Genomic DNA, 22375 nt, shown 5'->3' on the forward strand with positions numbered 1-22375 from the left:
TCAACAGAACTATGACAAATTCCACAAGCTAAGTATATGGCCTTATTGTTTAGTTGTAGGGCACCCTGTGCTGCTGCTGTGAAGGACATTGAGCAAATTGTTCAAAACTTGTGTATATACAGTTATGACAGAAGATGCTAAATTTGAATGGAAATCCTGCTGGATGGGTGTGTGAGTGTCTTTTTAATTGGGAAAGAATATAGTGTTATACACATATGGTAACATTTTCAAAAGTGCCAGAATAACGTAGCTGCTTTTGAAAATTTTACTCATGAAGTTTAAGCTGAAAAAATCCTCATCTTGAGCATCAGCTATTTTGAGTTTTATTAATTTTTTACAATAATAATTGTGACTTTGCTAATCTGAGGACCACATTTCTTTCTGGAGGCTGGGGGGAAGTTTCACTGTAATGGACTTGAGATTTTATTCAGTTTAATTTTTAAACTTCTAGGCAAAATATAGTAATTGTTTCTGCCAAATAAACAGTTATTGTTAAGATTAAGGTTCATGCTTAAGATTCATGTTCCAATAATTATATTTCTCATCAAAATTACCAGCAACTAGAATTCATACCCTTTTAAATTGGATTCACTTTTATCTTTGAATTTTACAGGTAATTTTCTTTTATTTGAGCTGTGTTCCAAAGTCTCAACATTCCAAAACCTTGGAACGGTTTTGCTCTTCTATGCCTACCAATCCTGGACTTGCACTGAGGTAGGAAAATAAACTTAAGGGTGTATATTGCTAACCAGTTCTATGTCTCTTAAGACTAGTTCGCGCTGTTGCAGTTGGGAATTCAATGTATTAAAAAAAAACCAAAAACAAAAAACACTCCAAAACTTGAACAAAGTTCTTTGTATAAGAGTCTAGCAAAGGAGAGGTTCAGGTTCAGTATATCCATGTATCAGCCAGAATACAAGTAAAATTCCTTTTAAAATAAATGCTTGGTATGAACATCTTTTAATATTATAGGAGAGAGAGAGAATAAAGACAAATGTTGTGGTGACCAGTAAATGTAGGTGTTTGAAAAGGGGACAAGTTAATAAACTGCAATTACTCTTTTTCTGCATCCTGCCGAAGAACACCCTGGCATTTTGGCATCTTACCAGTCATTTCCCAGTGCCTGACAGAATTCTGTTCCATCTACAGAAGGGCTAAAAAGTGACTTAAAAGAATTATTGGTAACTTCCATCATGTTATCTGGGGTGTGTGGTCAGAAGGCTAGAAGCTCCAGACTCTTTTGATTTGGAGTAAGTAGAGAAACACTAGGGAAAAGTTAAATTTTTTTTAAGACATACAACCACTGTCTATTCAAAATGTTGCTTCAACAGAGGACAAAGGATATGTAGATACGTTGGAGTGTGATAGGGCTGGTTTGAACCCTACCTTAACATTTGTTCAGATTTGTCTTTAATTTCTTCTTTCCTGTTTATAAGAATTTGCAGTTGATGCAACAGATGGGAATGATTCATATTTATGAAATGTTTCAAAATGCATATTTACTCAGACTGGGCATAGCTCTAAAAAGGCATTGTTATTTGTCGTGTACATCTGTAGCTCAAGTGGTCAGCTTTTTATTTTATAGACTGAGAAATCCCAGAGCTCTCCCTTTTTTTCTTGTTATGGATCAATGGCCTGAAATCTTTTAATATTTTTTAAATGACACACAAGATTAAATGGCTGGATTTTTTTTTTTCAGCCAAGAAATAAATTCCTAACCAAAACCTGTTTATAATGGTACTGCTGGGATGCACTTACTAGAAATGTTTGCTACCTAAGTAGAACTTGTATCCTTTGCTAGGAGTGTCTGTATTTACAGATTTCAGAGTAGCAGTCATGTTAGTCTGTATTCGCAAAAAGAAAAGGAGTACTTGTGGCACCTTAGAAACTAACCAAATAATTTTGAGCATAAGCTTTCATGAGCTACAGCTCACTTCATCGGATGCATTCACATTTACAGACTGGATATAGAGAGATCTGATTTCATGCTGTTAGTTACTAGACATGTGAACATATAAAACTGTAGATGCCATTTGAAGCTCTTTAGCATACCTCTCTTCTTGGAGTTGTATACCCACCTCACACATGCTGAAGACTAGAATTTTGACCTCTGACCTCATAGTGCACCAAGAGCATGCTTTATGTATCTCTGACCACACACTTTGTTGTGATTCCCTAAACGTTTGCCTCCAATAACTTTTTTCAGCTGACCTAATAATTGGTGGTGTCACTATGCACATAAGTGCATCATACCTTAGATCAACATGGTTGTATCTTTAATGTATTTTTTTTATTCCTTATGATAAGAGCTGTACTTACTTCCCTTGAATGTCCTTTACAGGCTGCTTCAACAACTTTGGGAAGAGAACAATATTCAGATACTGAAACTGCAAGCCAAGATGTTTACATATAATATCCCAACATGCCTGGCCACCTGGAAAATGTAATGCAACAATCATAAACCTGTTTTCATAGATATTACTTTTGTTTATAAGGTTTGCATCACAAAGGTAAATCTGAAGTGTCCTTCAAATTGGATTTATACTGGAAGGCCTTTTTTTCATTATTTTTAGACTTTCAACAGTTGGTTCAGACAAGCAGAGGTACTGACATTTTTAATGTAAAATGAGTCATTTAGTTTCCATGTAGAAAAAATATATAGGCAATTATTGTTTGGATAAATATAGAAAATGTATTTTAATTATTAAATTATTGACTTCTGTCTCCTCCTCCTCTCTACCCTCCCTTTTATATATCACAATAGCAATAATCTCCATTATCCAGTGATGCTCAACTGATCATTTTCTTCAGTGTTTGTTCATAATGGGGAACCACTGAAATGTCTTGCTCATGTAAGGTTGTTTTAAAAAATGGCTACTTTATTTTCTTCTTTCTTTTCACTGTAGATTATCATCATTGGAAGTTAGTCTGTTACTTTCAGGGCGTTTGCAATCCCATCCCACAATCAATATTCTGCCAATAATGGCAATTAGTTCCGTGCATGGATAAATTATTTTTGTGTATTTCTTTTTCTCAGAGCCATTGCTGCCGAGTGCTTTCTAAAGGGACAGAGAGAGGTAAGTCAACATTGCAGCTGATCATTTTAACAAAGAAAATTCTGTGAAACTGTCAGTGTACCTGGCAGCACACAGAGCATAGGCCATTTTATAAAATTAAGTCTATTTTGGGGTAGTTGAAATGTTCTGTGCATAAACCAGAAACGGATACTTCAAATACGAGGAATATTTTTGGCAGCTCATTTTGCAGAATTGAATTGTGGGAGTAACAATACTTCTAACAATGTTTGAAAGAAACTGTATTATTAGGAGTGACACCAATTTGTACGTTGCTTAAAATTTTTTCATTATAAATAAAATGAAAATTTTTGAAGATCTCTATCATCTCCATCATTTGCAGCAGGACTTCAAATTGGCAGAGGTATGGTTCTGGTATCAGGGAGGTGTTGTTTCTGGCCTCTTGAAATTCAGTTCAGATTAGGCAGTGAAGCTGGTCAAGTTAGTCATTGGCTAGCTGTATTTCACACAGCACACTTTGTTTTGAGAAGAACAGTAACTAGAGGGTCACATACTTCATAGCTTCTGTAGGCCAAGCTCATGCAGACATTAGGGAGTCCCTGCAACACCCTCCCTAGACGACCTCCTCGACATTCCAGAAACTCTGTGTGCTCCTCCCCAACTCGCCCTTATCCTCCTGCCAGGGTTTCTGTGTGTGCCCCCCAATTTCTTTTCTTTCTGGCTGGGAGAGTCATTCAGAGTGTCAACATATACTCTTGGGAGGATGGCCAGACCTGAGATGAGTGTGTATTGTTATGCCATCAACTGGTTCTTTGGTTTATAGACAGTTAAGGTATATTTACACTATAAATAAAAACCCACAGCTGGCCTGTGCCAGCTGACTGGGGCTTGGGCTAAAGGGCTGTTTAATTGTAATGTAGACGTTCAGGTTTGGGATGGAGCCTGGGCTCTAGGACCCTGGAAGATGGGGGAATTCCAGAGTGAGCCCGAATGTCAACTCTGCAATAAAACAGCCCTTAGCCTGAGCCCTGCGAGCCAGAGTCAGCTGGCATGGGCCAGCTACAGGTATCTAATTGCAGTGTAGACATACTCATGTAGACCTGGCTGAAGTTTCTGGGTCTGCTAACCAAAAGCCAGGAGGTCTGTGGTCCCCCCGCACTTCCCCGTTTTTTGATTTTTTTCAGTGTTCCCTGAAATTTGGAAGTAAATGCCACATCTGATCAAAAAGCTATCATATTACATCCAAACATACTGAGAAATGCCATCAACTTGTGTAGGCTCACTATATGGTTGGCCAAAAATACTTTTTAATAGTCCAGTAGCACTTCTTATGCACCCTCCCCAGCATCTCATTACAGCGGTTCTGAATTCTGATTCTGGTTCTGCCACTGATTTCCTCTAACATGGCACTTAGACAAAGAATCCCTACCCATGAAATGGGAATAATGCTTATCCATCTGCCTCCCAGAGGTGTTCTGAGGATTAATGTCTGTACAGTGATTTGAACATAGCCTGTCCTAAAAGTGCAAGAAATGGATTAGGTGTTTCAATTTGAGGCTCGGTCACTCAGACACCCCAGATTGGTGGGGACTTTCATAAATTTTGCCTTAATCTCCCTGTTCCTAGCTATAAAATGGGAATAATAATAATCTGTGTCACAGGGGAGTTGTAAATGCATTAATGTTTGAGACCGAGATAATACAATGATGAATGCCATACGCAAAAGCCCATGAGGCAGTTAATTCTGTATGCAGTGCTGGATTTGGATGGTATGTAGTAAGCAAGACATGGGGCCACACATTGAATGATGAGGAGAAAAAGATATTGAACATCTGCTTCATTCCCTGAGCATCATGCCTCCTGTGCAATGACAGAGGCAGGGGTTTTGTCGAAAAAATAGTATGTAATCATGTAATTAATCATACTAATGTGCACTCAAGGGTCAGAATTAAAAGCACAGGCAGGCTTAAATCTGGCATTTCCTAACTTCTGACTGCTTGAGTTTGCAACCTACATTTTCTTATAAGATTTATTTTTTTGTACGCAGAAATCTTATTGAGACAGTTCTATGTGCTTTAAATGTTTGTGTTGTTTTTCTGAATACATTGAGCAGCATTATCTTGGTATTTGTTTTTATTTTACAGGTCCATCATTTATATCAGAGAGCCTTTCAGAAGTTACCTCTATGTGCAACACTGTGGAAAGATGTAATGTTTTCTCCTTATGTTTCACTTTGAGGTTTCATATAAATTTTCTGCATATCCCATATCCATAGATGTGGTGATGCTCAAGCTCTGGCTAAATCTTATATCTGCTTCCCCATCTCTTACAGCAACTCTTGTTTGAAGCATCAGGAGGAGGTAAAACTGATAACCTGAGAAAACTAGTTTCCAAGTGCCAAGAGGTTGGAGTCAGCCTAGATGAGCTTTTAAATTTAAACACTTACAGAACAGAAAGCAAGAATCACTGAATGCTGGCGTGCAGTCAGTCCTAAGTCCTATTAAATGCCAAAATCATTTGAATGAATCTTCAGGCTGATCCATGCCTAAGCTCTGTGTCAGGCAGATGAGCATTGCTGAGCATATCAAGTCTCCAATCTGCTTTCCTTGAACCTGGAAACAATTAACATGACCCTCCTCTCTGGATAATTGAACTCCCTGTTTGGCCTGCTTCTGGGCCCTGCCAGAATCTCATAACATCATGTACGTAAGTATAGTTAATCAAAATGACAGACTTTTTTTTAATGTTTTCCTTTTATTTTCCTTTTTCTTTATCTTGTGCTGTTCCTGATTCACTTGACACTCTCGCTGATGCCTGAGAGATCTGTGTTTGGGGTTAAGTACTGGACTGCGTTTACAGTAAAAAGCAAGCAGTCCACTTTGGTTTTTTCCTTTTTTAAACCTTTTTGAGATTTTTTTCATTACAGGATTTAAAACAAAAGCAGCCGCTCTTAAGGAAAGCGTAACTGCCAGGGCCACAAGTATGCTTCTTGCACTTGAAGGCTCTAAGAGGGTTGTTTACTGCCCTTTCTGCATTCTGGACTCATGGCAGAGACTATTAAACTTGAAGATTAAAGAAACTATTGCAAATGCCAGTGCATCAGAAAAAAGAGTGGTCAATTATTATGTGCAATTTTTTTGTAAAGAAATTTTAATTTATAATAAAGTTTAACAGTTTAAAGAACAGTTAATATTGAACTGTTTTGTATTAAGATACTACTCTGTAGTATTAGTTGTTTATACAAAGATATTTTGAATATAAGTTAACTTTTAAGAAAGCTGTTGTCTTTATTATTTGTTCTCTATTAATCACATGAAAATGGGATTGAGATAGTCACAGTTATTGTGACTGGGAAATATTTTTCATATCCACAAAAGATCTTTCCTCCTTCTGCCACAGATACAAACACTTTATCATGGGTTGACAGTCACCACTGACAGCACTTATTCCAGCCCTACAAAGTACAAGATACTGTGTCATAGAAACTGACATTTTTTAATTCCATAATTCTATCCTTTAATGATATAGGACTTTGAGAAAGGGCCTCCTGACATACACTACAAAATGGGATATTTCTGCCATTCCAGTGAACTGACAAGCATTTGCTGGAACTGGTTGGTCACGTGGTGCTAGTTCCCTCCCTTGTGTCCATGTGCCAAATCAAATTACACAGCTAAATACTGTTATAGGTGTGTCCAAACTGTGGCTCGTGAGCTGCATGTGGCTCTTTCACAGTTAAAGTGCGGCTTGTGGAGCCCCGCACGCACGTCCCCATTCTCCCCCTACCAGACTGGGCGGGTGGGGGCGGGGGAAAGAGCTCAGGGCTTCCCCCCTGCGGCAGGGGTGGTGGGACTTGGGGCTTCTTCCCTGCAGGGAGCGGGGGGTCTAATGGCTTTAGCCTCGTGGGGGTGCATTGTGGCAGAAGCCCCGCGCCCTGGCAGGTGCCACCCCGCGGGGCAGATTGAGAGTCGCAAGACATGGACAAATTTCTGAAGATTATGTGGCTCAGAGGGTCAGTAAGATTGGCCATTCCTGTACTATTACTTCCGTATAAATAATTTGTACAGGTGCCACAAAGATGATTTGATCACAAATCGGAGGGTAGGTAATCCTCAAATTTGGAAATGAGGGGAGGTGGTTCATGACATCAGTTCATTAACAATTATTTTTTCTTGATGTTTGTGATTCTTGGATGCGCCAAGGTAATCTTTCCTTAAGTGGAAAAAATACCAGTCCTAAACCAGGGCAACAGGGAAAGATTCTGTTCTTCCACATACTTATACACCTGATTTATAGAAACAAGTAAAACTTCAAATAATTGCCTGTTCAAAAAGACTGGTTATTACATTTATTGTTTTGGTAAGGCAGCATCAGAAAAAAAATCTAACAATAAATCCAAGTTCTATTTTAGTTAGACGAAGTCAGAAGTGCTCAAAACTATTTAGTTTTGAATGAATCTGATGTAGACCACACAGTAGGAAATTAAAATACAATCAATGTTTTGTGCTGTTCAAAATATTAAAAGCCTCGGTATGAAAGTTTTTAGCATGTGCTACGTAAGTATTTTTTCAAAATGCATTTAAAACTTCATTAATGACTGATAGCATCCATGGCATTTTTATGTATGCCCTATTTCAGGGAAACACTACTAATGGGGAAAAAAATTAAATTCTGTGCACAGTATTTTAAAATTCTGCATATTTTATTTGTCAAAATAACACAATATAATCACGTTGGTTTCAATTATTTAGGTAATTTATTTAAACTACAATACAGTGGATGGAGAATGGGAGTGGGGAGCATTGGAGGAAATCCCCTTGCCTAATAGTAATGTAGCTAGCCCTGACCCTTTATTTCTAGTTATTAGTCAACAAATATATATGCAGCCATATGCTCAGTGTTACATCATAGGCAAGTGAGGGCTGGGGAGTCAAACTCACAATTTATATTGGCTATTGACCCATCTCCAGAAAGATCAGTAGCAAACAGTTCATGGAGCACATTTTGGTACATTTTTCAGTCCAAAAATGTAGGCCAGTTCTAATCACTAAAGCACCATAAGCATTTATAAGGCCATACTGTCCTTTACATCACTCTGGCCATGTAAAGGAGACTTAACAGTTTTACACCTGTTTTATACTCCTGGGGGAGTTCACAAAGACAATGGGAACAATTCACAAAGCAGGCAGGCTGCTACATTTTGGTCTGCCTGAGGGGACCTCCTGCACCACACCTATCTTCTCAGACACACCCTGAAGCCCTGCCTGTCTAGGTCGAGTGTGCCACAATAGCGAGAGGGACAGTGTGTCTGTGTGTGTCTCTCTCTCACACACACCCACCCATCTCCCCCCCCGCCCCGCCGGTGGTGATTTACATATCTTATTTGCTGCTCCAGGTTCCTGAGCTGCTCGGGAGGGGCATGTGATTGCTCTTGGGGCTTCCCTTTACTCCCCCCTCAGAAGTCATTTTTTTGCGAGGAAGCAAAGAAATCTGTGGGGGACATGACCATTTTGTATCAATACACGATTCAGCACAATGCCGCTACTCTCTAATCTTATTAAAAGTATTGTTCATTACTATGAAAGTTACAGATTTTGGACTGTATGAGTGCTCATGTTCTTAGGCATGACAGATACTTATTGTCGGTGTTTTGTTACCTTTTTGATCTCACTGTTCTGTGCCTGCGTAGCAGAAAGCCATTTGGCTCACTCTGATTCAAAAGAAACTTTTAAGTTTTAAATCTTCCTCAGGAAATGATCTACTCTGCCTTAAAGTTTTCTTCATATAGTTGGAGATATGCTGCTTAAAGTTGACTGAGTGTCTCCTTTCTGGTCATCTGTAATCTGTATTGCTTTAATTTATAGTGCTAAATTGCATCTTGGCCCACTTCTATTTGGCTGAACACAGTTGTAACTTCAATTTTAATGAAAATTACTTAGAGAAGCAATGACAAGGAAGATGGATATCTTTTAGAGTAGCACAAGCTCATGTGGCTGTTCTCTGGCCAGGCTCAAAGAAAAATGCATTGGGTAGTGTTGGAGAATTTCTCTCACCCTTGAAGGCTTCAGTGTTTTCATTAGAAATTGACATTCTAATGTTTTGTCCTGCTGTATACATTAGTGTACTAAATAAAAAGTACCATTTAAACAATTGTATTTAAGATCTAGTACTAGCTGATTTTAGTACTTCATTTTCCTCTTTGATGCACTATTTCATGTTCGTAAGGGAAATATGAAACAGTTGATTAACTTCATAAAAGGACATCCTCTTTTCTCAGGAGGAGGAGATGTTGCACTTATTCTACCATAGGAGACCATTTTAAAACAATCACTTATTTCAAATTGTGGATTTATATGGCTGGATCATGAGAGAAAACCAAACTACTCAAAATAAACATTTTATTTATAGAAGCAATTTAAATTGAATAGGTCTAGTGTGTGTCCTGCTTCTTACAACACAGGATGTCTTATAGTGTCTGTACTATAGTTCAAGCTATGTTAAAATAGCTTGTACTGGAGAAGTACTAACGCTGTTAGAGAAGCAGTGTATGCTGTGATTTCAGTATTACAGAGGGTTTAAAGATGCTACAGTGTTAGTGACCCCTTTTACAATGTGGGCAAGCCTGGTCTCTACTGTGACTTCTGCAGCAAGAACTATTATACGTGATTCGAGCTAACATTGTTTTATTTCTGGTGTAAATGAGAGCTAATTAAGCTCTTAAAATACATCCTACCTCAGCTGAGTGAGATCTAACAGCTACAGGGAATGGTCAAATGAATGAGAAACTTAATTTTACTTTAACAGGAGCATGTATTGTTTAAGATATCTACCCTTGCCTGCTAGCTGCATGGTCTATGTGTAAAAGTGACTGAAGGCTGATGCTGGTTGAACTGAAATAAGTGACTCCATTACACCTAGGCTGAAAAAGTTATAAAACAGCATTTCCTATGAAAGAATACTGTTCAGTCTGCCACCACTGGGAGAGCTGCTCGTCTATAAAAAAAACAGATGCACCAATCGCTGAAGAGGACCTTCATCTCAGTCTCCTTCCTTTCCAAAAGGCAAGCTCCTTTTGCTTCAGTCTGTCTTACCAATATTTTTATTGAAGACTTAAGAGAAGAGAGAGACCACATTCCAGGTGTGGGGGTGGTATAACATCTAATTGTCTCCTTATAGTAGGTAACCTTCCCTGTGCTATACTGAAGGCTCCCAGCCAGGTTCCGCTAGAGCTAGGTTCTTCCTTCACCACGTGAGGAAGGTAAAGCTTGTAACACATCAAAGAAACAGAGGGTGGGGAGTGGAGCGTTCTTTAGATCAGACTATCTGACTCTCTTAAGGTAGATTGCTCAATTGCCTTTGGAGGGGAAGAAGAGTCCAAGGCTACCTCCTAAATAGAGCTTCAGGCAATATTTACACAGCTGCTCCTGACACAGTCTCTGTTCCATTAGATAATATCACACCTTTTTGAATCTGTTCCCTAAACATAGAGAGATTAGCCAGCATGCTATGCTGGAACAGTCTCGGGAACCTAGCAGCCACAGGGGCCAACCTCCGAAGTCCCCTTCCTGAAGCAGGGCAGGTTTCCCTTTTACACTGCATGGGCTCTACAATATCGTGAGTGCTTTCCAAACTTTGGTAAAGCACACAATTTATGCAGCATTTTACAAAATACAGTGGGACATGTTCCCTATCTCAAAGGTTATTATCTAGGACAGAGGTGGGCAAACTATGGCCTGTGGGCCTGTCCTCCCTGGCCCTTGAGCTCCCGGCCAGGACAGCTGGCCCCTCCCCTGCCAGCGATTTATTTTCATTTGTATTTTGGGTAGTAGCCAAGTAAATTATATTCTTTCCTTCTCTTTCCACTCTGGACTGGGTAATTGGCAGCATGCTGGCCTTAACCATCCATATCTGATCCTGCAGTACCTCTTGTCTAGGACTCCTCTGCCTGCCCTCTTCCCCAAGCAATGACAGAGCTGTCATGCAAGCAGTGGGCTAAATCAAAGCAGTATTCTGTAAGTGAGGCAGCATTTACAGGCTGTGCAGGAGGCAAATTATGCCCTGCCTGTGCACAGACGCATGACCCTTACCCTGCCAAGGCATTAAGCTCAGAAGTGACATCTAAAAGGGGAAAAGGCTGCCAATAAAAACGGCTGCAAGAGACCTTCCCTCACCTTGGCCACAGTCATGCATGGACCCTGCAAAATGGGCAAAAAGAGCAAAAAAAAAAAAAAAAAGCACAGGAAACAAAAGGGAAAGAAAAAAGATATTTCTCCTTAGACTCAAAACTCTACATCCTTTGAGGATGGTGATCTTTCTGATTCAGACTCAGAGCAGAACAGAGACAAAAAGCTGCAAAAGTTTTTTCCCCCTCCTGCCACATTTGATATTGTGGAGGAAACTCGCATCTACCATGCAGCTCCAGCCAGATGGGGTCTTAGCCAACTCCCACCCTTCCTTTGAGGAAGTGATTGGGGAGGAATGGGAATATCCTAACAAAGGAAAGCGTATAAGCACACAGCTAAACTGCAAGGGGCAAAAAATGCCATCACAGAAATTGGAAGGGTGGATGCTGTAGTGCGGTGTCATTAGCAAAGGGCATGATAATCTTATCTGAAAGAGCTTTCTTAAAGAGATAGCAGATAGGTGGAAGCCACCCTCAAAGATTTTGAAGCTTCCTCCGCCACTCTGTGTCCCTAGCTCCTTTCCATGAGTCACAATGTCATGGTTGGATGACCATAAGGCCCAGCATGACAAGGACCATCCAGGCCTCGAGTCGACTCTTTAGAAAATAACCCTAGTAACAGCCTTCGTTACAGATGCCTCAGTGGACATGATGAGGTTCTTGGCCAGTGCAATGACATGCAGCTCAGCAGCCAGGCAGTGCATCTACCTATGCCCTTGGGGCATAGCTTGGTTGCTGACTCCAAACCTTGTGCTGATCAGTATTCAGAGGCTCTGTCCCCTTTGGAGACTGTGATAAGAGAGTGGCAGATAGTAGTGCACCCAAACCAAAGCAATCCTTCCTGTCTCCAAACAGTGCCTCAAGAAAGGACTACTAGGCCAACAACAGGCATAAACACAGGCACCTACTCTGTGGATACTCCGGAGCTCAAGCAGTCACTGAAAAAAAAAAAGGGGGGGAGGTTGTCAGCACCCACAGGGCCAGATTAATCTTTTAATTAATACAGGCAGAGTATATCATTGTGGGCCCCAGCACCCATTGTGGCCCTATCCCCAGCTCTGCCCCAAGTCCCCGCCCCTGCTGGCCTCTTCCCTCCAGCTGAATCACACACACTGTCTGTATGTGAAACAGAACAAACAAACCCCTCTCAGGGTATATGGTCTTTACCTTCCGCCAAGACTTCCTCCTTGGAGACACTGCCTGCTATACCAATCCAACAGGGCCCATTGCAGTACCCTCCATTGGTGTGTCCTTTTCAGTATCCCCCCACCTCCGCATGCCCCCAGGGCTCAATCTTTAACCAGACCAACAGGGCCCATCACAGGACCATCACTTGATCTGGATAGGTTTTGGGCTCAGTTCTTGCTCGGTCCCCTCAACTAGCCTGGAGCTCCTTCTTAACTCCCCTGATCTTCGGCAGTCCTCCCTGGCCTCAGCCCCGCCCACACTGAGCTGTCCATGGTCCTGCCACTCTTCCAGCCAGCCAGGAACCCAGTTCTCTCTCTTCCAGCTTCAGGCAGCAACTTACTGCTCTCTTGCTGCTGCTTCTTTCTATATAGCCCTCCTGGACTCTGGTTGGCTGTTCCAGCAGCCCCTCTAGGCTGGCTGGAGGACTTCTCCTCTGCTCTTTCTGGGGTGGGGTGAAGGAAGCAGGGGGCCTCTGGACCTGATCCACCATCACACTTAGCCTTTCTGATTTTTTCCCTACATATTTTGTCCCTTGCATATTCTTTTGTACTCATCTTTTTCAATTTGATCATGTTTGGTAGGATTCCCTTTTGATTTTCAAGTTACTGAAGAATTTCTGATGGAGCCATATTGATTTCTTGCTTCTTCCTATTTTTCCTTTGCATCAGGATAGTTTGCTGCTGTGCCTTTACAATTGTCTTTTGGAGAAACTGCTGGCTCCCCTGAACTCCTTTTTCCCTTAGATTTTCTTTTTATCGGCCTTTACCTAGAAGTTCTCTGAGTTTCTTAAAGACTGCTTTTTTAAAGCCCATTGTCCTTATTTGCCCTCACTCCTTCCTTTCCTTCGAATCATGACATTTATCATTTCACAATCACTTTTACCAAAGTAGTGAATTTCAGTTACTCCCTTGAACTTAGGGCTCCCCTCCTGTTCCATCTTCATCCAATCACTCACCTCAGGCAACCCTATTAACCACAAGCTGGTGCTCAATGAGATCTCACACCTCTGGGATAGAGAAGGAATGGAATGATTCCCCCATAAGAAAGAGCTAAACTCCATATTCTTCATCATCCCTAAGCATACAGGAGGGTGTGTGTGTCTATGTCAGAGCCATCCTGGACTTCAAATGGCTCAACAAATGGATGAAGAAAACAAGATTGCAGATGGAGACCCTGGACTCCGTGGTAGCCTCCCTATCCCAAGGGGATTTCCTTATCTCAGTGACCTAGTGGTTCTTATCTACACATTCCTATACATCCATGTCATCATCATCTACTGATATTTGCATATGGCATGATCTGCTGCCAGTACAAAACTCCTGCTCTTTGGCCTTTTGATCAGCTGCCAGAATCTTTATAATGTTTTGATTAGAGTCCCCCAACCAAAAAAAAAAAACCAACAAACCTCAAAAACCAGAAAACAACAAGAAGCGCACAGTACCACAATGCAGACACAGGAGTTGCGTCAAACATACCGGCTTGTAGTAAATACCAATAAAAAGCTCCCTAAGCTAAAAGTATGGCCTGTGATGAACAATATAACCAACTAGGAGGACACGATCAGGTAGTGCAGGAATTTGAACCCCAGCCTCTGGGCTGTTTGCTACTTTGGGGAGGGTGGTTTCTCTCTGGTTTTCCGAAAAAATGTCAAAAGGTCTCAGCTTTGTTCTGATGTAGAACAAAAACAATTGTCAAAACCTTGAAATTTTTCATGAAATGGACTTCTTGTTTTCCAGCCATCCCTATTGACAAGCCTCCCTAGTAGCTGGCTTATACTTTGTTGTCTAAATTGGTAAGAAATAACTTTTGTTAATTGACTAAAGTATACTCCCTACTGTCTAAGATTAGCAAGGCTGATATTTAAGTAGCAAATTCCTGCATTTGGTTTCTAAACACCAATAGTCTGTATTTAACTATTTGAGGGCACCAACCCCTGTGGCCTTATTATTGAGCATCCGACCATGACCAGCTTGCCCAGCCACACTCGGTCACTGCATGAAATGAATGTTCCTGGCATGACATACAGCAGTGACATTGTTGCTATTGAAGACTTCATAACAGATTTCTCTGTGTTGGTGCTGGAAAATCATGGCTTGCCTGGCAACTATTCTAGATAGGACAACTTTCCCTGCTCTGTGGTGTGGCAAGAGTTGGCCGTGACTAGGGCTAGGAACTGGGAGGTTGCCGGAGCTAGGATTGAAGGAATTTGCAGGGGAAAAAAAGCAGGATTCTTGGGGAGCAGAGAAGCCAATCAGCTGACTGGCCCCAGCAAAACTGGACTATAAGATCAATTTGGTCAGAAGCAGTGGGTTGGAAAGGTCACAAGAGTTGAGCCAAGGGGCTGGCCTGGTTTAAGGGAGCAGATTGGCTGGCCTGGAAAAGAATGAAGTGGACAAAAAGGCCTTTTTGTTGTTTAGTTCTGTGTACTGGGGGAGACCTGACAAGATGGTAAAGTCTGATCAGCTTTGCTGGACGCAATGGCTGACTCACAGGACTATGTAAATGAATTGCCACTGATTTACAGAAATCTTCATGTCCCCTTTAGGTGCAGTAGGGTCAGTTAGGTTTCCAAGCCAGGATTCAATTGAACTGAATGTAAGCACACTTGTCTTGGTAGTTTTCCTGTGTGTCACAACAGTGCATTGGCCGTGTTATTTTTGTTAATGAGGAGGAGTAGACATGTCTCTTCCTTTAAATAATACTTAAATTCTAGACAACAAACATTGCAGAAAAATTCTAACTCCTCAGATTTTCTGTGCCAGAGGATTTCTGTTGTCCCCAATGCCTAGATAAGCCAGCTGGCATTTCTCTATCTATCTATAGGGTAACTTATCTAAAGTAACGATTCCAAGGAACGCAAGATCAAAATTTGGCCCTAACAGGGTTGTAGACTTTAACTGCTACTGTTTCATTACATTATATAATAAATTCATATAATGAAATTTGTTGCTGCTGTAAGTCATTTTAACTGTCTTACTTGAGTACCTGGTAATAAAGTGGTATGTGCCTTGTAACTGAAAATGAGCCTTGTTAAGTTGCTGGCAATGAATTATCTGTGAGACTGTTTGCTTTCAGTTAAAGGGAGCATAAAACCTAATCATGAAGTTGTCAGTGCTGCACCTGGAGGCCTGGAAGAAGTAACTTCATTGTGGCCCTGGCAAAGAATTGGCTCAGTACTAGCTAAATGTGAATTTATGGTAAAGTCAGTAAGGATGGGTGCCTAGTGCAACAGATGACACAACTCTTGCATAAATTACTCAGCTTCAAGGTAGAACGTAGAAAGATCAGGCAGTTGAGTGAATTTTGCATCATTCCACACCTGCTCCCCTGTCCTGCAAAGGATAAACTATGTGAAGGTCACTGCATTTAGGAGTAGAGCCCTGCATGGATACAAAATTTGTATTCATATCTGATCCGCAAACATGGTCCGTGGATTTCTGCAGATTTGCAGGGCTCTATCTATGAGGACGGCAATCTCTATGCTTTGGCATGGAGTTCTTTGTTGAGTTTTAGACAGTATCCTCTTCCTCTGACACATGTAATGCGTTTGTCATTCCCTCATATTCTTTCCTCTAGCCGCCTTGCAGGCTGGTTGACATAATTTAGCTAATGAGAAAGCTTGGTGGGTGGACACTTGGGGAACTTCCAAGAGAGAATCCCAAGGGAATAGCTAGTTTCTTCCCTTGGAATAGACCAGGAGCTGTGCAGGGTTGGTATTTCAGAGGAAGTGAGTTAATTATGTAGGGGGACATACTTTCTTCAATCCCTTCCTCATCTCCAGCCACCAGAAGCCTCCTGCAGCATATCTACCCTTCCTGTGAGCTCTCACCACTCCCACTACTGAGGCTCCTCTGCCACCCTGCTCAAGCTCTCAGCGAACTTCCTCATCTAGTTAAAAAGACAAAAATGTTAGTGCAGCTGTCATCATCCTGAGTGACTTGGCTACAGCATGAACATCATAGGCAAAGGGCCACCACCAGTACCCCTATTGTTCACATGTCTGTAGGGGCAGCTCTGTAGGACAAAGGCTCCTTGTCTTGGTGGCTCCTGTCAGGGCAGCTGGGAAGAGGAGATGAGAAGTCTTCAGCAGCTGCTGAATTCCCCTTCTAGACAGCTTTTTATGCTTTTAACAGCACAGCATCAACAATTTGTGCTATCATAGGAGTGAAGCCATAGTCACTTGGGCCCGGGTGGGGTAGGGTCAGTGGGCTAGACCACATAGCTGAACCCAGGAGGTGGAGGCTGTAGACGGAGAGAGCTACTCAACCCATAAGGAGATATTGCCAGCACATTCCATGTCAAAAGTGCTCCCAGAATAGGGAAAAGCTAGGGCTAAGCACCCATTATGTGGCTTAGGGCCTTAGGCTGCATACATTAGGTTTGGAACAGCTTTTCGTAACTGCTTTAGTGTCGCAGAATACCGGGGTTGGCCAGCTAGTGTGGTTTTCCCCAATGTGTTTTTCCCCCTCCCACTTGGTAGCCTGCCATGGAGGGTCTTGCATGGAGTTCTTGTGCACCAATGCATTTCAGTTCCCATCAATCCACCCATGCTGTGATATCAACACATAAAACAAAAATTTCATTAATGATCATCTCCCATACTGAAGGTGCCCCCCCTCCCCCGCCTCCCCTTTTACTTCTTAATTATCTGTAAGGTTCTGGATATAACTTTTCTCCATCTTTGGTTAAAGGCCACTTCAGTGAGGCTTTTAAGTGATTGATTTAGATACACAGGGGAAAACAAACCAAAAGTTTTAAGATTGTGTTATTGAGATCCCTACAGTCTGGGTGTCTAATGGTAGCTGAAGTTCTTTCCTTGAATTATGTGGTTCCTTCAGGACACTCCCAAGCAGGCTATGGGATGGCAAGACTCTTGTGAAGGCCTGTCTAGCTCTCAAGGGAGGCAGTAGTCTATGAAATCCAACATAGACCCTACTGAAATAGATTCTCTCTAAAGGAGAGGTATCGTTATTTCTTCTAGCCCTTTCTCTTTCTGCTGGATAGACAGGCCTATTCACATTCATTAAAGCATATTTCAACAAAACAGATGGCATTCAGCTCCAGCAAAATGATGTCAAATCTTCTGCTGAAATGCCAGAGACTTTTGTGACAAACTTTGGAAGTGATGCAAAGCCAAACACTGACTATGGATATGCAAATGTTTACTCAGTCCTATAAAGGGCGTCCATTTCCCATTTTTGCACTGGCCAGCAGAAATGCTGTTCTAGGGTCTGACTATTTTTCCCATTTGGTGGAAGGCAAAGGGTATCAGGCCGTTGCAATAGGGGGGAGGTACAAGACACAGTGCTCATGCAGCATGCTCACACCAGCCCTATCAGTAGAGTTGCCTTGGCAGTAATACTAGAAAGACCCGGTCTGATCAAAAAGCTGTCAAACTCTCGTTGTGGTGAAGGGGGAAATGGGAGAATGGCATTATAAATAGCATAACTTTGGATTTGTAATTACCTTACAGGAGCGGGAAAATGACCACTGGAATTAATCCAAAATGTAAACAGCCAACATATTTGTTTGCAGTTATCCCATGAGTGAGGCAATGACTATAAAATTCAAACAGACACATAAAATGCATGTTTACATCCTTTATTCAGAAGACTCCTCTAAGAGCACTATGTTCAGTAGGTTTTGGAGGCCCTGTGCCAGGGCTTATCAGATCAACTGAGATCAAAGTTTAGGTTAGATTATTGTATTTGTACATCTTTCTGGTTTTTTCATCCAATCAGATTAAATCTTCCACAGGCCTTACTTTGTGAACTAGAGTAGTGAAAAACATTTATTTCAGTTTGGTCTACTCTGACCAATTGGAAAGAGGGGTGGAGTGTGCAGGGGGGTGGGGGGGGGCTGATTCTGATCTAAATTACACAGGTGTAAATCCAAAGTAATTCCACTGAATTCAGTGAATATGCAGTAAAGTTTCTTGTTTACAACAATGTAAATGAGATCAGAATTTGTGCACATGTATTTGGTTAGCGGATTGAGCATGGGATTTGGGGTCAGCAAACCTAGATTCCCACCACTCCTGCTGACTTGCTATGTGACCTTGTACAAGTGATATTAGCCTCTCTGTGTTAACCCATCGGAAACATAGGAATGAGAATATGTACTCACCATAGTAAAATGCTTCAAAGTCTATGAGTGAAAAGTGCTAAGTGTTGTTATTGTATTTTAGCCTTCCTGAGACTGGACACTCTTATCTCCTATTCAAAGGAACTGTCACCTCTTTTACTCCAGGGACTCTGAAACAAAGTCAGATATCAAATTAATGGACTATAAGGTGGATAGAAAGCTGGCTAGATCGCCGGGCTCAATGGGGAGTGATCAATGGCTCCATCTCTAGTTGGCAGCCGGTATCGAGCGGAGTGCCCCAAGGGTCGGTCCTGGGGCCGGTTTTGTTCAATATCTTCATTAATGATCTGGAGGATGGCGTGGATTGCACCCTCAGCAAGTTTGCAGATGACACTAAACTGGGAGGAGAGGTAGATACGCTGGAGGGTAGGGATAGGATACAGAGGGACCTAGACAAATCAGAGGACTGGGCCAAAAGAAATCTGATGAGGTTCAACAAGGACAAGTGCAGAGTCCTGCACTTAGGACGGAAGAATCCCATGCACCGCTACAGACTAGGGACCGAATGGCTAGGCAGCAGTTCTGCAGAAAAGGACCCAGGGGTTACAGTGGACGAGAAGCTGGATATGAGTCAACAGTGTGCCCTTGTTGCCAAGAAGGCCAATGGCATTTTGGGATGTATAAGTAGGGGCATTGCCAGCAGATCGAGGGACATGATCGTTCCCCTCTATTTGACATTGGTGAGACCTCATCTGGAGTACTGTGTCCAGTTTTGAGCCCCATACTACAAGGAGGATGTGAAAAAATTGGAAAGCGTCCAGCGGAGGGCAACAAAAATGATCAGGGGACTGGAACACATGACTTATGAGGAGAGGCTGAGGGAACTGGGACTGTTTAATCTGCAGAAGAGAAGAATGAGAGGGGATTTGATAGCTGCTTTCAACTACCTGAAAGGGGGTTCCAAAGAGGATGGATCTAGACTGTTCTCAGTGGTAGCAGATGACAGAACAAGGAGTAATGGTCTCAAGTTGCAGTGGGGAAGGTTTAGGTTGGATATTAGGAAAAACTTTTTCACTAGGAGGGTGGTAAAGCACTGGAATGCGTTGCCTAAGGAGGTGGTGGAATCTCCTTCCTTTGAGGTTTTTAAGGTCAGGCTGATGATGTTTTAGTTGGGGATTGGTCCTGCTTTGAGCAGGGGGTTGGACTGGATGACCTCCTGAGATCCCTTCCAACCCTGATATTCTATGATTCTATAAACATCAGCCATTTCAGAACTGTATTGATCAAAGAAGAAATGCATGAGCAGCTTTGTGGAGTGAGGTAGAAGGTATTTACCTAGTGAGCTATCTCTTTTATCATGTGGCCAAGAGAAACTGATGGAAACAGCAGAGCCTCACCAAGGTTCAACAGAGCACTTGAGCAGGTGCTTAACTTTCAGGATAGGCTTAAGTCCTATTTACTCGAATGGACTATAAGCATGTGCTTAAGTGCTTTGTTGAAGAGGGATGGTTTGTTGAGTTGGGGCCCAAAAAGGAAAGCCAAAAATGGTTCATAATAGCATTAAAGTATAGAGGGCCAGGTGGCGGTTCATGACTGGTCAAATAATGACTTCTTCCAGCTCGCCTAATTGGCCATGACCTTAGAATTACCTCTATGGATTTCAAAAGCACGACCATTGCAATATCAAGACAAGGTAAGAATTCCACGTTTCTAGTCAGATGTCTGGTAATACTCCCTCACAAGTGCCCTCTTATGTCTGTCATCTGTCATGCAAATTCTGTTTCTGGTCATATTACACGCCAGAAGTCCCACATGGGCAAATTTTCCCTTAATGACACCTTCCCCAACCCCCCTAAAAACCAACCAACCAACCAACCAAAAACAAAAAAAAAACATGTTCCCTTTCACTTATAAGTTCAGTAAACTACTTTTCTAAAAGTCTCATTTAACATAAAAAGTTCTTTATTCATTATTTAAGTTGTGATGGTTTAATTTTTACAAAGGGTCCGTCTTCCAGATTCCACCGATCGCTGGCTAGGATCACCATGGGCTGGGCTAAACGCTTGAGTCATAAACGTGAAACTTTTAAATTTCTTCCTTATGACAAAGGTATTCAGGAGGGAAAACCTGAATGACATGAAAGCAGAAGTTTGCCAGGGAACTCACGGGGTGAACTAGAGCCGAACAATCTTTTTCTAATTATCCTAATAAAGCTGCATTATCAGGCACTCTCAGTATTCCATTGGGAAAGAAAGTGATGTTAATAGAAAACAATGATATTTGATCTTCCGTACGTCAAAGCACTTTTATGACTCGGCTCTGCTCTATGAAAGCTTCTTGGTGTAAAAGCGTTAGTTTGTGGACAACGTAGCTGTTGTTACTTATTTACCTTTTTTTAAAAAAAAAAATCCTCTCTAGTGTATTTTATGAGGTTCTGGGTTTGACAAGACATGCTTCATTCTACCACAAATGAACAGCTTTTTAAACTTTATAGTTCATTTCTTTCTAGAAATACCAGAGATTTGTTTGGGGAAAAAGCCCTCTGTACCACTTTATCCCTTATGTGATGTGGGATATAGGGCCTTGCACATGTCCTTTGCAGTGGCATGAATTTCACCCTGTATGAATTCTATGTATTCTCTTCTTGTTTTTAATTAGGATTTGTTGTCTCTTTTTTTATACTTAGATTGTATGCTCTCTGGGGGCAAGGACTGTCTTTTTGTCCTGTGTTTGTACAGCAACTAGCACAACAGTGTCCTGGAAAAGTGATATCCTTTAAAAATTGGAAGTCAAATCCCACTGAGGAAAACAGAAAAGAGCATAAACTCTGGCAAGTCAAGTGTAAAAATATAATTAGGCAGGCCAAAGAAGAGCAACGAGCAAAAGACAAAAACTAAACAGCAGCTTTTTAAAAAATTACATCAAAAACAGAAAGCCTGCCAATCAGTGGGACCACTGGATGATCAAGGTGCGAAAGGAGCACTCAAGGAAGACAAGGCCATAGCAGAGAAGCTACATTAATTCTTTGCATTGGTCTTTGATTCCCACATGAGCCATTCTTTTTAGGTGACCACTCTGAGGAACTGTCCCAGATTGAAGTGCCAATAAATAAGGTTAGGAACAAACTGATAAATTAAATAGTAATGAGTCACCAGGACCAGATAGCATTCAGATATGAAATTGCAGAATTACTAACTTTGGCATGTAAGCTATTGCTTAAATCAGCCTCTGTACTAGATGACTGGAGGATAGCTAATGTAACATTGATTTCTGATTGGTAATCGCGGCAATTACAATACAGTAAACCTAACTTTAGTACTAAGCAAATTGGTTGAAGCTATTTTAAAGAACAAGATTATCAGATACATAGTTGAACACAATATGTTGGGGAAGAGTCAACATGGCTTTTGTAAAGGGAAATCATGCCACAACAATTATAATTCTTTGAGGGGGTCAACAAACATGTGGACAAGGGTGATCCAGTGGATATAGTGTACCTGGACTTTCAGAAAGCCATTGATAAGGTCTCTCACCAAAAACTCTGAAGCAAAGTAAGCAGTTTTGGGATAAGAGGGAAGGTCCTCTCATGGACCAATAACTGGTTAAAAGATAGGAAACAAAGGATAGGAATAGTCAGTTTTCACAATGAAGAGGGGGTAAGTACTGGGTTCCCCAAGGACCTCTACTGGGACGAGTGCTGTTCAATATATTCATAAATGCTCTGGAAAAGGAAATAAACAGTGGAATGGCAAAGTATACAGACCATACAAAATTAATCAAGATAGTTGAGTCCAAAGTTGACTGCAAAGAGTTACAAAGAGATCTCACAAAACTGGGTGACTGGGCAACAGAATGGCAGATGAAATTCAATGTTGATAATTAAGAC

General features: G+C 41.4%; 1 protein-coding gene across 2 annotated transcripts in view; it reads left to right on the forward strand.

The window, feature by feature from the left end:
• ZFC3H1 (zinc finger C3H1-type containing) overlaps positions 1-6257 on the forward strand; it is a 58129-nt gene extending 51872 nt beyond the window's left edge. For both annotated transcript variants that reach the window (XM_074942042.1, XM_074942043.1), the window contains 5 exons: positions 614-714; positions 2342-2443; positions 3038-3077; positions 5180-5242; positions 5368-6257. In XM_074942042.1, coding sequence (XP_074798143.1) covers positions 614-714; positions 2342-2443; positions 3038-3077; positions 5180-5242; positions 5368-5505 — 444 coding nt within the window. In that variant the 3' untranslated portion in view covers positions 5506-6257. The remainder of the gene's footprint in view (positions 1-613; positions 715-2341; positions 2444-3037; positions 3078-5179; positions 5243-5367) is intronic.
• The last annotated feature ends 16118 nt before the right edge of the window (positions 6258-22375 follow it).

The sequence above is a fragment of the Natator depressus genome, chromosome 1, assembly GCF_965152275.1.
Source record: "Natator depressus isolate rNatDep1 chromosome 1, rNatDep2.hap1, whole genome shotgun sequence".
NCBI classification, from domain to species: Eukaryota; Metazoa; Chordata; order Testudines; family Cheloniidae; genus Natator; species Natator depressus.